The sequence below is a fragment of the Phalaenopsis equestris genome, unplaced genomic scaffold (assembly GCF_001263595.1).
Source record: "Phalaenopsis equestris unplaced genomic scaffold, ASM126359v1 Scaffold000006, whole genome shotgun sequence".
NCBI classification, from domain to species: Eukaryota; Viridiplantae; Streptophyta; class Magnoliopsida; order Asparagales; family Orchidaceae; genus Phalaenopsis; species Phalaenopsis equestris.
The window spans coordinates 1,085,314-1,099,835 of record NW_018164448.1 but is presented as its reverse complement, the minus strand read 5'-3'; the positions used below and the strand labels follow the sequence as shown (position 1 = coordinate 1,099,835).

The window sequence follows — 14,522 nt, the reverse complement described above, 5'->3', positions numbered from 1 at the left end:
AAAATTGATCTGGACCTATTGAGTTGAATCCATACCAGCTTAGCTGACCAACCCAGAGAGCAGCTGAGCTATAGACTCATATATATAAAATACCTAAAATATACTGTCCAACACTCATTAAAGTATGAACAAAAAATATAACATCACATATTGTACGCACTCTCTCCTCGATAAATAGGGAGATAATTTCATTAATAAGACACAACTATTACTGCTCATTAGTGCTCACTGCTTTATTAGTCTCTCTCACCTTTCTTACGCTTTATTACTCAGGGCGTACTTTACGAATAAATCAGGATTCTACACATACATTCCACAATTCCTGTGCATTTATTTATCCAACACCTAAATCTTATTTATTACATTTGTAACATTCAAATAGTTCATACCACTTCAAAAATACCATCATTTCAACTTTTATAAATGAAATGCATACTTTCATGAATAAAAAAGTGACATGCTTATAAAAATGAAAATTTAGATGCTACATAAATATATAGCAATTGAGGGGTATGTATGTAAATCTTTAAAGTTAATAATAATGATATATTTTATGCAATATTAAAATATAAATGTTATATATAAAAATATATACCAATTGTGTGTCACGTATATAAACAACCTCTTTTTAATATAAAATAGTTGGCTTAGTAGGCTTAGGCTTTGTTTTCATAATTGTTTGTCAATCTTGTCATCATAATTCATGCCCAGGCATGCCATTTCATTTTTATGTCTCTTCACTTGTCTTCTGCATGTACATGGAAATACTCATGTACTGTGTGTTTTCCTTGAAGACCACACCAGATTTATCAAATGCTCCTTTCTATTATTATTATCATTTGAAAAGTTCAGGTTTAAAGGGTAATAAGTATCTCATAATATAAAATTAAATCCTTAATCTTTATCATCTCTGCTCCTTATTTTGTAAGGCTCTTGAAGCTTCAGCCCCACCTAAAAATCATGGAATTCTAACACAGGTGCTGACAGAACGAATCAAAGCTATGAAATCCAATTCATTCTGAAGCCATCATCAGGTATTTTTCAGAGTTTTTAAATGTTTCATTTTGTTGGAATATTTCTCATGTACTCTAGTGTAATTTACATAAACGTCCTTTTATTTAATCTTTATTTAATAGTTGGTACAAATTTTGCATAAATTTACATACATACATATCTAATATTTGAAGTTTACTCGTGTTAAGAAAAGCAGAGGTAGACCTGGGAAGACTTGGGCTTACTGTAAAAAAAATGATCTTAATTTACTAGAACTAAATGAAAATATGACACTAAATAGGACGCAATGGAGAAAAATGATTCATGTAACTGACCCCACGTAATGGGATTAAGGCTTTGTTGTTGTTGTTGTTGTTGTTGATATCTAATATTTGAAGTTTGATATTAATAGTTATAACACTTTGGTGTTATAAATTCATGCATGAAGATGTGTACTTCACATTTAAAAATTTAATAATGATAGTATTTGGTTCGAGTGTTACAAATATAATTATGAAAGTTAAAAGTATGTAAATGTGCCTTATTCAAAACAATGAGTTTTCCTGTTATTGATTCTACTTTAAGATAAGAATAGTATATAAAAAAGTGTTAATTGTAAATCTATATTATATTTACTGCAAAGTAAATTTAAAAACCAGCCCAGATTTTAACAGAAATAATAGAATCAATTAGAATTGAGAACTCACCAATACCGTGAATCTGCTGCTCCATACTTCAAAAGTCAATTTTTGCAACATTTTGGTGTTAAAAAACTCATTTTGACTTAAAAAACTTACATGGCAGAAAGCTAATTATTGTGTAATTCATGTTTCGGCAGTGTTTATAGCTTGTTAGTACAGAAGAGGACCGAAGAAGGAGTAGCTTGGCTAGGCCTGCTTCACGGGGATGGGCTGCATGAATTTGAAAGCTGAGGACCAAAATGCAAAGAACTGAGACAAGAGTAAAATGCAAATGCAGTGCTACTGAATGCAGTATGTCCCTATTGAGATGACAATAATAGATGAATGCAAATGCAGTGCTACAGAATGCAGTATGTCCCTATTGAGATGACAATAATAGATGAAGAATATTTACTTGATTCTGGATTGAACGATGCGAAATAGCAGTTTTCTGCATGTTTTTTTTTCAGAAAATCACTCACTGAAAGCCACATGATCGGTTTTTATTTTATTTTATTTTTTTATTGATGTTTTGATAAAATGATTATTTTTATATTTTTTTGATTAGAAATTTAACTTGCATAAAAAGTATTTGGTTGGTTGAATTTATCTTTGTTTTTAAATTTAGATGTGTCTATCACAGAATACTTTCACGGGTTGTTGAATTTAAGTATTTTCAGATGGAAAATTGTACAACAGCAAAAAAATATGAAGGGGACCAAGCCAAGAAAATATTTTATACACCTGTGATCAGAAAATGAAAGAAATAGCATCTATATCTATAACATATCATAACCACATAAATGAACAAATAGAGACAATTATATCCAAAGAAATCATAACAAATATAATAATAAATCTCAACATATCATTTGATATAAGAGTGTTTGTAAAATAATGAAAAAGTACAAATGAATTTCTACATACATAGAGAAAAACTTAATTGTACTTGTGGTCCTCGAGCCTCCTCTACCTCTGCCTCAATCAATAGTCGTATGCCACGGCGATGTGCCTCGCACTTCAAATGCTCAATCATAGCTTTGAGCCTCTTGACTAGCATCCCTGCTTGCTTTGTTGCCTTCAGCCTAGACTCCATCACACATAGATGGGCCGCGAAGCTGGTCCTCAACTTTTCAGTGAATGCGACCACACTCCTTGCTACTTCAACTTCAACAAATGATACCTATAACCATAAATGGCGTGTTGTGCCTTCTCATTATCATAATGGATATTTCAACTTCAATTCTACCTCATTATCATAAAAGATATTTCTTTTAGCACAAACATCATAATTATTTGTTCTTTTTTCTTCAAACTAGAAGCATATGCGAAATATGTAATTGATCATATTAAATATTGGTCATGTATTTATGTTGCAATTAAGCCTCCAAGCAAAATTTATTAAACATTGATCGTTGTTGGTATCTATTTTTGATGTGACATACACGGGACATCCTCGTTAATCGACACTATAATTGGGTTTGTACTGTCTTAGTCGTGCCCCATGTTGATCACGGTCAAGCCGGCATTGCTTCCAATATCCTCTAGATTGACGGTTGCCCCTGTGAAACAGGGCTAGATCCCGCTAATACACACATTTCTATGATGCAAATCGTCGACAAGTGTACCCCGTATCATGTTCAAACCATAAGCCTAAGGTCCGAATAGACGAATTTCCATGAGGAAGTTGCTTTACTCGGCGACACGTATACGGTTCATCTTCTCAAACATTTTTAAACTTATCTACGATCCCTACGGAGGCCCAATGATCATGACCTGCTCTTATTTGATCTTCCAGAGATCCCACAAGATCTGGAACCCCCTTGGCAAGCATTTCTGAAAGTCAAAGTTCCCTAAGGGCCGGTGGGGCTATGCCCAAACTACGATATGACCACGCCTAAACCAGGCATGTCGACGCCAAACCTTCCAGAAATGCCCCAAATGGTCTACTGCCAGCATGTCCATGCTTGAAGGTCGTCTGACCATGCCGACCAAATAGAGCGCCCGACGTAATAACGTTTGGCCTCGTGCATGGCCACGTCAGGCACTTATTCGCAACACTGTGAACAGTGACTTGACCACACCTGAACTGTAGCGAAACATGACTAAACTGCAGCTAAATTGCATTGAGCTTATATGAAATTAAACGTGGTTCAATAATAACCCTAATTAATCCTAAATTGAACCTAAAATCAAACTAAGTAGTCTACAAAGTAAATTAAACCTAGACAAATCTTAGGTAGTTTGGATTACCTTGAGCTCAAGACATAACCATCCCCAGTTGGCCTACCCTACACAAAACTCATCATAATCAGACCAGAGAACAACCCCAATTTAACATAATCATCAATGATAACATTAACAAGGTGCACTTTATACTTTCTTGGAGCATGCTTAATGGCAATATTAATAAAGGGCATTTACATAAATACCACATAATTCTTCTATGTTTACATACGTCTTTGTTGTGAAAAACAACGCTAATAAAGCGAAAAAATCGGATCGAGAAAGATCGCAAAATAGAAAACACAGCGGAAATATACATATTTACGTTGTTCCACAAATTGCTTACGTAAACGGAGCTACGGAGGATTTTATTAGCATGAGGAATAACCTCCGTCGATCACCTCAACGATTAAAAGAAAGCACTCTTTCTCTCTCCTTTCATCTTCTTCTTCTCTCTCTCTACCCGAGAGCTTCAAACCGAAGCACGCCAGAAGATGATCTTGGAAAACTACTAATGCCGAAGAGGAAGCCTACGAAACCAAATCCCGAGAGCTTCAAACTGAAGCACACCAGAAGAAGAACCTAGAAAGCTACCAATGCCGAAGAGGAAGACTGTGAAACCAAATCCTAAGAGAGATCGCAAGGGGAGCTAGCATGCCTATTTATTAAATTCATCATGTCATTAGGCCCAATAAGAAATTAATCAAATAAGTAATGAAACTCATTAATTATTTTCTTTTCTCTTCTGCAGCAAATCATAGAAGGAATTAAGAGCAATTAATTTAACAGTAGACCAAACATGAGAATGACAATTAATTTAACAATTCAATTTGCTACCAAACATGAGAATGCCAATTTGAACAGTAGATTGGTTTCCATATTCAAAACAAACTTCCCACTTGGAGACTGGTACACTGGCGACATCATCCGCTAGCTGTGTTGCCTTTTTCTTCAAACGTGATATCCTAAAACTCTGCAACTCAAAGCCCAGGTCTTCATGCCAGAAGACCAGCTGAAGTCGAGCACAACTTCAGTTTCTCAAGAGTAACACCCTTAGTCGACATATCAGCGTCAACATAATCTTGTACCTCCAAGCTTTTTTCTCGGGTTACTCATGTTTTTGCTTACAACTCCCACTGCATGGGCAATATTCTCCCTCTGCTAAAAGCCCTTTTCAACAAGTCTAGTCTTGTGTCTCTTACTGTCATCAAGCGCAATCTTCGCCCGGTACACATACTTGTTGTGCAATGCCTCTTCCCTGGTGGAAGTTTTATCAGCTCCCAAGTCTGATTCCTTGGCAGAAAATCCATCTTTTTTGGTTGCTTTCCCAAAACGGAAGATGATGTTTTGTTTCCATAGAGGTAGTCCTCTATGTGCATCCTCCAGTAACCAAAATCTGTGTCATTGAACTTCTCGAGCCTCGATACTATCACTTCGACTCCACCTATCATTCTTCCTTAGATCTGAAACCACGGCTCTGATACCAGTTGTTGTGAAAAACGACGACAATAAAGCGAAAAATCTGATCGAGAAAGAACGTAAAATAGAAAACACAGCGGAAATACACAGATTTACGTGGTTCGAAAAATTGCCTACGTCAACGGAGCTGCATAGGATTTTGTTAGCTTGAGGAATAAAACCTGTCGATCACCTCGATGATTACAAGAAAACACTCTTTCTCTCTCCTTTCATCCTCTTCTTCTCTCTCTCTCTCTACCCGAGAGCTTCAAACTGAAGCACGCCAGAAGAAGAATCTGGAAAGCTACTAATGTCGAAGAGGAAGCCTAGGAAACCAAATCTTGAGGGCTTCAAACCGAGGCACGCCAGAAGAAGAACCTGAAAAGCTACCAATGCCGAAGAGAAAGTCTGGGAAACCAAATCCCGAGAGAGATCACAAGGGGAGCTAGCATGTCTATTTATTAATTTCATCATGTCATTAGGCCCAATAAGAAATTAATTAAATAATTAAGGAAACTCATTAATCATTTCTTTTTCTCTTATGCAGCAAATCATAGTAGGAATTAAGAGCAATTAATTTAGCAATTAATTTCGAGTAACAAATCCAATTTGCAAACATGAGAAAATGTCAATTTGAACAGTGGACCGATTTTCATATTCTCAAAAAATTAACATCTAAAATTTGATATTTACTCTACATCTGAAATCATTAATAGTTCATATCAAAATTTTGACATTAGATTATCACAATACATTAGAATTACTTAAATCATTAATGGTACATATCAAAATTTTGTTCGTAGTTATAGATTTATTTTTATCCTAATGATAATTTGTTTGAGTTGCATATGGAGTAAGAAACCAATAATATCAAGTTCCAGATTTTCATATTTCAAGTTCATGGTCAAAATCTCTGCATCACTCCCCAGTAACATTTTCTATATTATATGTGAAGGTGCGTTCTTTGCTTTTAGCTGTCTGGATAACATTATAGACATGAATTACCTACTTTTAATAAAGGCTAGCTTCTTTTGCACCATTATTATACTCATAAGTGCCAAACATGCTCAATGATTTCTTCTGCTTGTAGATTATATCTCCTACAAAGTATTCATTCTTAATTCCTCAAACTGAACAAAACTATCAGTCGCTTCGGTTCCTTCTCAAAAAAAAAAAAGATTTTTTGATTTTGAAAACCCCAATATTCAATTCTCACCCTTAGATATTGTCTTCAAGTAATGAATTTTGAAGAAAAATCTAAAAAAAATTTTGAGATTAACAGAGGATTCATAATATTAAATCAATACTATACATATAATATATATAATTCTTAATGTTTATGCATAACCTCCATAGCCGAACCGTTCAAACCAACCTAGAGCCGATTCAGTCGGCTTGGTTTTATCAAAGTTTGATTAGTTTAGTCTTAGGTTTCCAATACAATTTAAAAACCAATCCATCCAAAGCTAACCCAAGGTTTTAGGTATGGCTCATATACCAAATTAGAGACAGATGCTGGAGCGGAACTGAGCGAGCGAGCAGAGCGGAGCTCGTGAGCAAAGTGGAGCTGAATCATCTGTCCAATCGGGGGCAGTTTCATTAAGTAGGTTGAGGGTACGGGGAAAAGCCCTAGTTGTACGATATAAGAGTAATTCTGTAATTACATGTTGTACACTATTGTTATATATATAGGTTGTATTTGCAACCCTAAGGAGATTTACTTTTTTTCGTGAAATCAAAAAAAATCACTGCCGCTATTCACCCCCGAGGACGTAGGCGTCTTGCCCAACCTCATTAAATCCCTGTATTTGATCTTGATTGTTTGGTTCTTGATTCTTGTGTTTCTTTGCCATAATTTCTCAACACAAGGCCCACCCTTAGAAACTGTCTTCCTATAAACGGAACAAATTGCACTGTGAAACTTAAAAATGGACAGACATAAACATCAACATAAATATGACTTCAAGTAGTGTTGATATGCAGATCCATGGAAGTTATTAAAAGCTCAGGTTTTTAGGCTGCTGCGCCTACAGGCTCCCCAGCTTTAAGCCTGGAAGACCCATACAGAGTTTCTTCAAATCTAATGATCTCATTCTTGGATCCATACGCAACCTGAGTCCTCTCATCAAGAGTGGTGATCACCCTGTCCAGCACAGAGCGAAAGCCATCGCTGCTGTATCCTCCAGCTTTCTCTATCAGAAAGCCCAACGGGGCAACTTCGAACAAGAGTCTTAATTTAGCTTTGGCGCTCGCAGATGAAACATTTGTGAAGATACCCTTCTCCTTCACTATGATCTGCAAGCACAATAAAACAATGGAATTCTAACTTGGAGACAAACCACAGAGACAAATTATGGCGATGATTGGCTGCTTCTTAGATTTAAGTTAATTAGGATTCATCAAATTCAGTCTGCAATAGAAGAGCTTGCAAGGGACGATGGAATAATCTATCTCGCAGTCGGATTTATTAAATCCATATTTATGTTGTAATACTAATGGAAGGCGAGAAAAAAAGGGTTGGAATGAGGAAAAAATTGATTTAACGGAGCATTAGATTTAATTTTTATTTTCTTTAGTGTTTGGCTCGATTTAAGTTGAATCTATGGCTAAACCCTATTAATAGTATGCTATCAAACACCTCCTAAAAGAGATGCAAAATTAATTGAAAAATATCAATGAGAAAAATTACGGATATATCGAATGAAAAAAAGTGTGAAGTTGTGACTGATAGGCCATATATCATTCCAAATGCTAGTGAAAACACACACATATATAGGAAGATTTACATGCATATCACCCAATTCCTTATGTATTTACATATCTATCACATAAATTTTAGATTTTACATATGTGTTACTTTACCCATGCATGAAATGATATGTTCATTTTAAAAGTTAAATCATAGTATCGTTTAGGTGATATGAAAGATTTGAATAATACAAATGAAGGGCAAAACCAGATAATATTTAGGGTGGGCAATTGCCCACATTAGAATTTGAAATTTATTTATATAATTAGTAAAATTTAATAATACTTTCTTATGTAATTTAAGGAATGTGTGTATGTAATATGTCGCAATGCAAACTTTTCAATCCATGTTTAGTGATATGTCTCAAACTCTAACAATACTGTTGAATTATTGTAATATGTTAACCTAAAAGCTCAAGTCTATATGCAAAAAAACACTATTTTTTCCACCCACTACTTTTCTTACCATAAAATCAGCCAGAAAGCTGCCCCAAACAAAAATAGCAAAGTATGAATTTGTAAAGAAGAGTAAATATTTACCTGGTTGACATCTGGAACCATTCCACCAGTGTAGCGCAGTGTGTACTTCTCTCTTAGATAGTACTTGATCAACTGCATGGTTATATTGTTCATCAGTTAGTTCAAACCCTTATTACATCTTCATACAAAAATCTTTTATTTGAATAATTTACATAGATACCAAACAATTTTTATGTATTTACATATCTAACACCCAAAGTTTGATATTTACACTTATAACATCTTGGTGCATAAACCTATACATGGAAAGGTGTATATTTTTTACAAAGATGGTGATAATGATATTATTTTATATGATTCTAAGGATTTGAGTAGTATGCATGTGAAATATTTAGGTGTTATATAAATACATAAGACTTGTGTAGTATGATGTAAAAGCCCCTTTTTTTTAGGGGCATTTACATGCATAAAACAAAGTTCTCATGCATTTACATAAAAAAGAGGTATGCACGTACATAGCGCAAAGTACACCTATACTTTCATATTTACACACAAAGCACTTGAATTTTTAGTATCACATCAATAAATAGCGCTATTATCATTTTTTAATATCACCTTTCATGCAAAGTTTAAAACACCAAAGTGTAATGTATGTGAATATGAAAGTTTATGTGTGAGACATGTAAATCCAAAAGAATTGTCTGGTATATATGTAAAAGGCCCATTTAATGATTTAAGAAAAGAATGCCTTATCATAGTCTGGATTATCAAAAGTAGCCCTCAGATTTCCTGGAGAGAAAATCTTTCCCTCACCAATCGATGTAGTGTCCTTAACATGCTGCCATTTACCTTCACAGATCAATAAAATCAAATTTCTGAACTCATAATAAACCAATATAACCTCTCATATCCAAAGAGTGTTGAAGAAGAATACCTTCATCAAGGAGAAGGAACTCATGAGTACCAGGAATGTCTTTCACAGCAATAATATAAGTTGTTCGAGGTCCGTATATCCCCATGGCAGCAGCAACCTGGTCTCTTCCTGTTACACCTGTCAGTTTATCTCCAGGCCAGATGCCGAAGATCGTGCCGACTGTAAAGTTGGTGTCGACAATACTGGAGCCGTCGAGGGGATCGAAAGCGACGCTAAAACCACCTGAGTTGCAGAAGAGAAGCTCGGTGAAGTTTTCTTCATGCTGTTTAGATTAGCTTGAATGGGAAGTAGGAATGTTAAGGTGTGGTGGTTTAAGTGGATTAAAGAAGATTAGTTCTGGTTTTGCTTTCTATGGATTAAGTTAAAGGCATGATTGAAACAAACTGAAATCCATACATCAGGTTAAGGTATTCTCTGCTCTTTGAGATATTGATTTCATATTTCATCACCCATTAGACCTACTTCAACATTATGAAATTTATTCTTTCTTCGATTTTTTTGGTTGAAGTCAGTTTTTGAAAGGAAATTTAATACGAACAATCTTTTCCTTATCATGGATCTTTTAACAGCACGGGACATCTTTAACAACAATATGCATTTATTGAATATATGAAGTCAGCATGAAGCTTCTCTCATTAATTTAAGGAGAGCTCAAGGTTCTAATTTATGCTTTTATATAAAGAGGAAGTCAATAGAAGGCTTTTGCATCAGTTAAAGGGGTCTTGAAAGGGGCGGTAGGAAGCATGTAATTTTGTTCCTTCTTTCTAGCATTTAAATTGTGAGTTTTACATGGTCATGTAATTATGATTTTAATGGAGAGGATGAAAGAACTTGGCTTAATATAAGGGGTGTAAAATTTTTATACAAACACTCCATTCTCTTATACTTGTGCTCAAACATATTTGTGCTCAAACAAAGAAGATTGACTAAGTATTTTCCTATTTCAATTGGATTACAATAGGGATTGGCTTTAAGCCCATGGCTTTTTGCTTTGGTTATGAATGCTCTTACTAGACATTTCCAGAAGTATGTTATCTTGGTGTATGTTTTCAGCTTAGACTTGAAGGAAAAACATGAATTATGGAGGCCATCTTTAGAGTTTAAAGACCTTCGTTTGAGTAGATCTAACACTGAATATATGGAATGTAATTTCAATAATAATAGATCCAGTGGCGGTGTTGTAAAAACAGGTGATCGTATAATGAGGGGTGAACGTTTTAGATATCTCAGGTCTATTGTTCAAAGTGATGAAGATATAGATGGAGATATTACTTGTAGAATTCAAGTTGGATGGTTGAAGTGAGGATACATTGGGCCTATTGTTTGATAGAAAAGTACATCTTAGACTTGAAGGAAAATTTTATAAGATGGCAATGAGGCCTGTAATGTTCTATGGAAAATAATGTAAGCCTATATAATAGAAGCATAAATCTAAGTTAAGTGTTGCTGAGATGAGCAAGCTTATGTGGGTTAGTGGCTTTATATTTAGAGACAAATGAATATATCTTTGAAAGGGTTGGTGCAGCTCCATTGACAGACAAAATTAGAGAGAGTTGTCTTAGATAATTTGATCACATTAAACGTCAACCAACTAATGATTTTGTTAGGAGAGTAGATGTTTTAGATTCAACTCATGTTCAGATAGATAGAGGTAGGCCTAAAAAGACATGGGCAGGTTGTATTATAAATGATCTTAATTTGTTATAAGTAAATGAAAATATGACACTCAATAGGACACAACGAAGAAAAGGATTCATGTAGCCAACCTCACTTAGTGGGATAAAGGATTGTTGCTGCTGTACTCTATTGTCTTATAGTGTTTATATATTTGAAACCAAACATTATATTTAGTTCATTTATGGATAAATGTTGAGAATGCTAAGATGAACGTGTGATAAGAAAGATTAGGGTGGTATAAATGTAAAGAGTGAAGTTTAAGTGACATATATGTAGATACAAAACAACTAGGTAATTTGAATGTCGATTTAAAATACATAACAAAAAAATCATAATAGTACCAAACTTATTTTTTAAAAACATAAAACAAAAACAAAACAAAAAACAAAAAATGGAAAGTGAACCCAAACAGGGCAGCGTTCAACAAGTTACTTTTGATTTGGGTTAATTAGAGTTCATTCATGATTGTTTAATTAACTAATAGAACAAATTTGAATACTTTTATAAATGATTGATTGTTATAAGAACAAACTCGAATAGCTAATTCCTCATTTCCATTATGATCATGAACATATTATTTATAGTTCTGGAACAAGCACTTTAAGAAGCCCAATTAAGGCTCGATATAAAGCTTAATTAAGGCCTGATTCAAAAAGGCATCCCCTAGAGAAGTGATATGCACAAGCTCGGCTTATAAGGTACTAAGCCGAATTTATTAAGCATATTCAATTCAAGTCTTATTTTTTAAAAAGTTCGGCTCAATAAGGCTCATTTACTTTTTCAAGAGCTTCACATTTTAAGCTCATTAATCATAACATGAACAAGCTCGAGTAGAGCTTACTCGAATATGCCTTTGGTAAATGGAATACTATCACAAAATCTCAAATCGAGCTCAAGCCGAACCTGAATAAGTTTTTGGTAAACGAGATAAGCTCAAGCTAGCATAACTTCCTACTCAACTCGGCTCAGTTCATTTGCAACTCTAAGATATCTTTTTTTTTTTTTTTTCTGAACAAAGCCTTTTTTTTTTTTTTTTTGAGCAGAGCGAGCGCTTGAACCTAGCACCTGGGGATGCTTTACTCTGTTTCCAACCAATGTGCTACTCATTCAAGCATTCCCAATCAAACTCATGTTGCAAGTTCTTCATACAACTAAAATATGTATGATACATGAAGTTTCAAAAAGTAATATTGAACGAAAAGCTTAACCAAATGAAGCTTAGCAGCATGACAAATACAATGAATTAATCATAAACTAAGGCCAGGGTTGATTAGCAATAAAGCATATGGCCAAACAAAATTAGTAAATTCATCCAAATGAACATCCCCTCAGCAGAAAACTTTAATCAGAAGAACTAATTTTCCTTGATCGACATCAAAATTCCTCTACAATGAATCAACTCCGTTTAGCTAATGATACATACCTTCAGCTGGCCCATCCATGTCTTGCAAATCAGGAAGTTCCTCAGAGCAAGCATACTTACAAACATGGGAGTACCTCAAAGACTGCAGAAAATTGAAAAACTCCAGTTCCTGAACCGTAAAGCTAGAAAGCCAAGAATCAAATAAAAAACATAGAAGACTGAAACCTCAAAGAGAAGCTTGTCAGCAAGCACATCGACTGCAAGTTGCTCGTCACCAAAAGAATTCACACATGCCGTTCCTCCACAGGAAGCAGTCCTCACCTTGAAGGAGATTGTCCTCAATGCTTCTCCCATAGAAACAAGCAGCCTTATGAGGCTCTTATCTGGCGTTGCTTTGTTCAAGAACTCTTCCTGCAATTCACAAAAATATGCAAATTTCTACAACTTAAATATTCAACCATGGTTGACAGAAAGAAAGCTAGCAACTTTTGGGGTAAAGGACTTTACCAAGCTATCTCCAATCTCACACTTCGTTGAGAAAGAGTTTCTTTTTTCCGTTCTTGAAATGAACTTGGATTCTACTCTCAGTGATTCGCCGAAAAAGGTGGCAGCTTTAAGGCTCTGTGATGAAAAAAATTTTGTTTAAGCTAATGAGGATTACTGAGTGAATGTTTGGTTTGAAAAAGTACCGACGCTTTTTCTGTGGGAACGCTGCTGCGATGGAAACCAGGAGGGAGTGGTGGTACGATGGCGAGAGAGAACGGTGTGGGGGATAGCGCTGCCGGCGTAGCTGGTGACTCCGGTCTCCATGTTCGGAGAGTGAGGGCGGCGGGTAGAAGGGATGTGGGGTGGTTAAGGTGCAGTTTGATTTCATTGAAATGGGCAGAGGGGAGAAGAGGAGATAAGCCGACCGTTGGAAGATTGCCACGTGTTAGGATCCTGAAAGTTGGGAAGAGGTAAGATGAATTCCCATCACTCATTAGGCTACGTTTAGTGTTTGTTGAGGAGTTCGGTAAGGCCGAGCCATGTAAGTTTTTTTTTTAATTATTTATTTGTTTACATACGTTCCTTACCATCATTATGTATTTATGTTTATAATACCTATATTTTATTTTAACTATTATGTATTTATATATCTAATAGCTTAATTTTAATTTATTTTATTTATGTTTAAATCACTCTACTTATGTATGATTTTACTTTTTTTTTAATTTAATAATAATGATATTTGATGTGTCATCAACAAAATTTTATCATTTAGCATGAATCTTCATAGTTATTTTTTTTTTTTGTGCAAGAAATGTTTCAGACCCAAATAACGCAACTATGACTAACAATTATTAAAGCTTGCAGCTATGATCTTTTTGGTCAATTGACGCTACCGAGCTAGCAACAATGGCTTATTTGTAAGGCATATATGGCTAATTGCTACTGCAGCTACTAACTACAATCTATGTGAATGCATTGCAAAGAATGGATGCATCACAAGGCGCACTGACTCAAGGGAACAATAATCCTCACCGGGGAGAATCATACAAGTGGGTTGAGTATATAAATGAGCACTCAAAATATAACTCAAGCATGTGATAATGATTATGCAAGATATCATGCAAGCAACACTAATGGACATGCAAAAAACAAACTATGCAAGCGAAGTTGGTTGTTCGACCCGGTGGGTCGACTGGGGTGGTCCACCTGGGGCAACATAGCCAATGGACTCAGTCAAGCTAAGGTGGTCGACTGGGCCAAGGTGATTGGTCGACCAGTTTAAGGCGACTGGTCGGACCAAAGTGATTTGTTGATCGGTCCAGGGTGGCTGGTCAGACCACAATGATCTGCAAATCAGATCTGGGAGGTCGATCGAGGCAAGGTGTAATTTCAACTAAGTCGGGCGGTCAGCCGAGCAAGGTGTAATGTCGACCGGGACGGGGAGGCCGATTGAGCCAAGGTGTAATATTGACCC

General features: G+C 35.4%; 1 protein-coding gene across 1 annotated transcript; it reads right to left on the bottom strand.

Annotated features, from left to right (window-relative positions):
• Nucleotides 1–7,234: 7,234 nt before the first annotated feature.
• Nucleotides 7,235–13,485, bottom strand: LOC110018296 (sedoheptulose-1,7-bisphosphatase, chloroplastic). Its single transcript, XM_020715566.1, has 8 exons — nucleotides 13,253–13,485; nucleotides 13,067–13,180; nucleotides 12,785–12,970; nucleotides 12,620–12,701; nucleotides 9,520–9,741; nucleotides 9,334–9,434; nucleotides 8,646–8,717; nucleotides 7,235–7,652 (listed from the first exon to the last, which is right to left on the bottom strand). The coding sequence occupies exons 1-8, from the start codon at nucleotides 13,367–13,369 to the stop codon at nucleotides 7,371–7,373; spliced, it is 1,176 nt and encodes a 391-aa protein (XP_020571225.1). The 5' UTR covers nucleotides 13,370–13,485; the 3' UTR covers nucleotides 7,235–7,370.
• Between the last annotated feature and the right edge of the window lie 1,037 nt (nucleotides 13,486–14,522).

Bases quoted from the DNA above. Each gene is read 5' to 3' on its own strand.
- LOC110018296 (XM_020715566.1), bottom strand. From the start codon at position 13,369: ATGGAGACCGGAGTCACCAGCTACGCCGGCAGCGCTATCCCCCACACC. The intron at 12,702-12,784 runs GTTTCAGTCTTC...AATTTTCTGCAG, and splicing joins CTGACAAGCTTCTCTTTGAG to TCTTTGAGGTACTCCCATGT. The intron at 9,435-9,519 runs GTATTCTTCTTC...TGATCTGTGAAG, and splicing joins GTTCCTTCTCCTTGATGAAG to GTAAATGGCAGCATGTTAAG.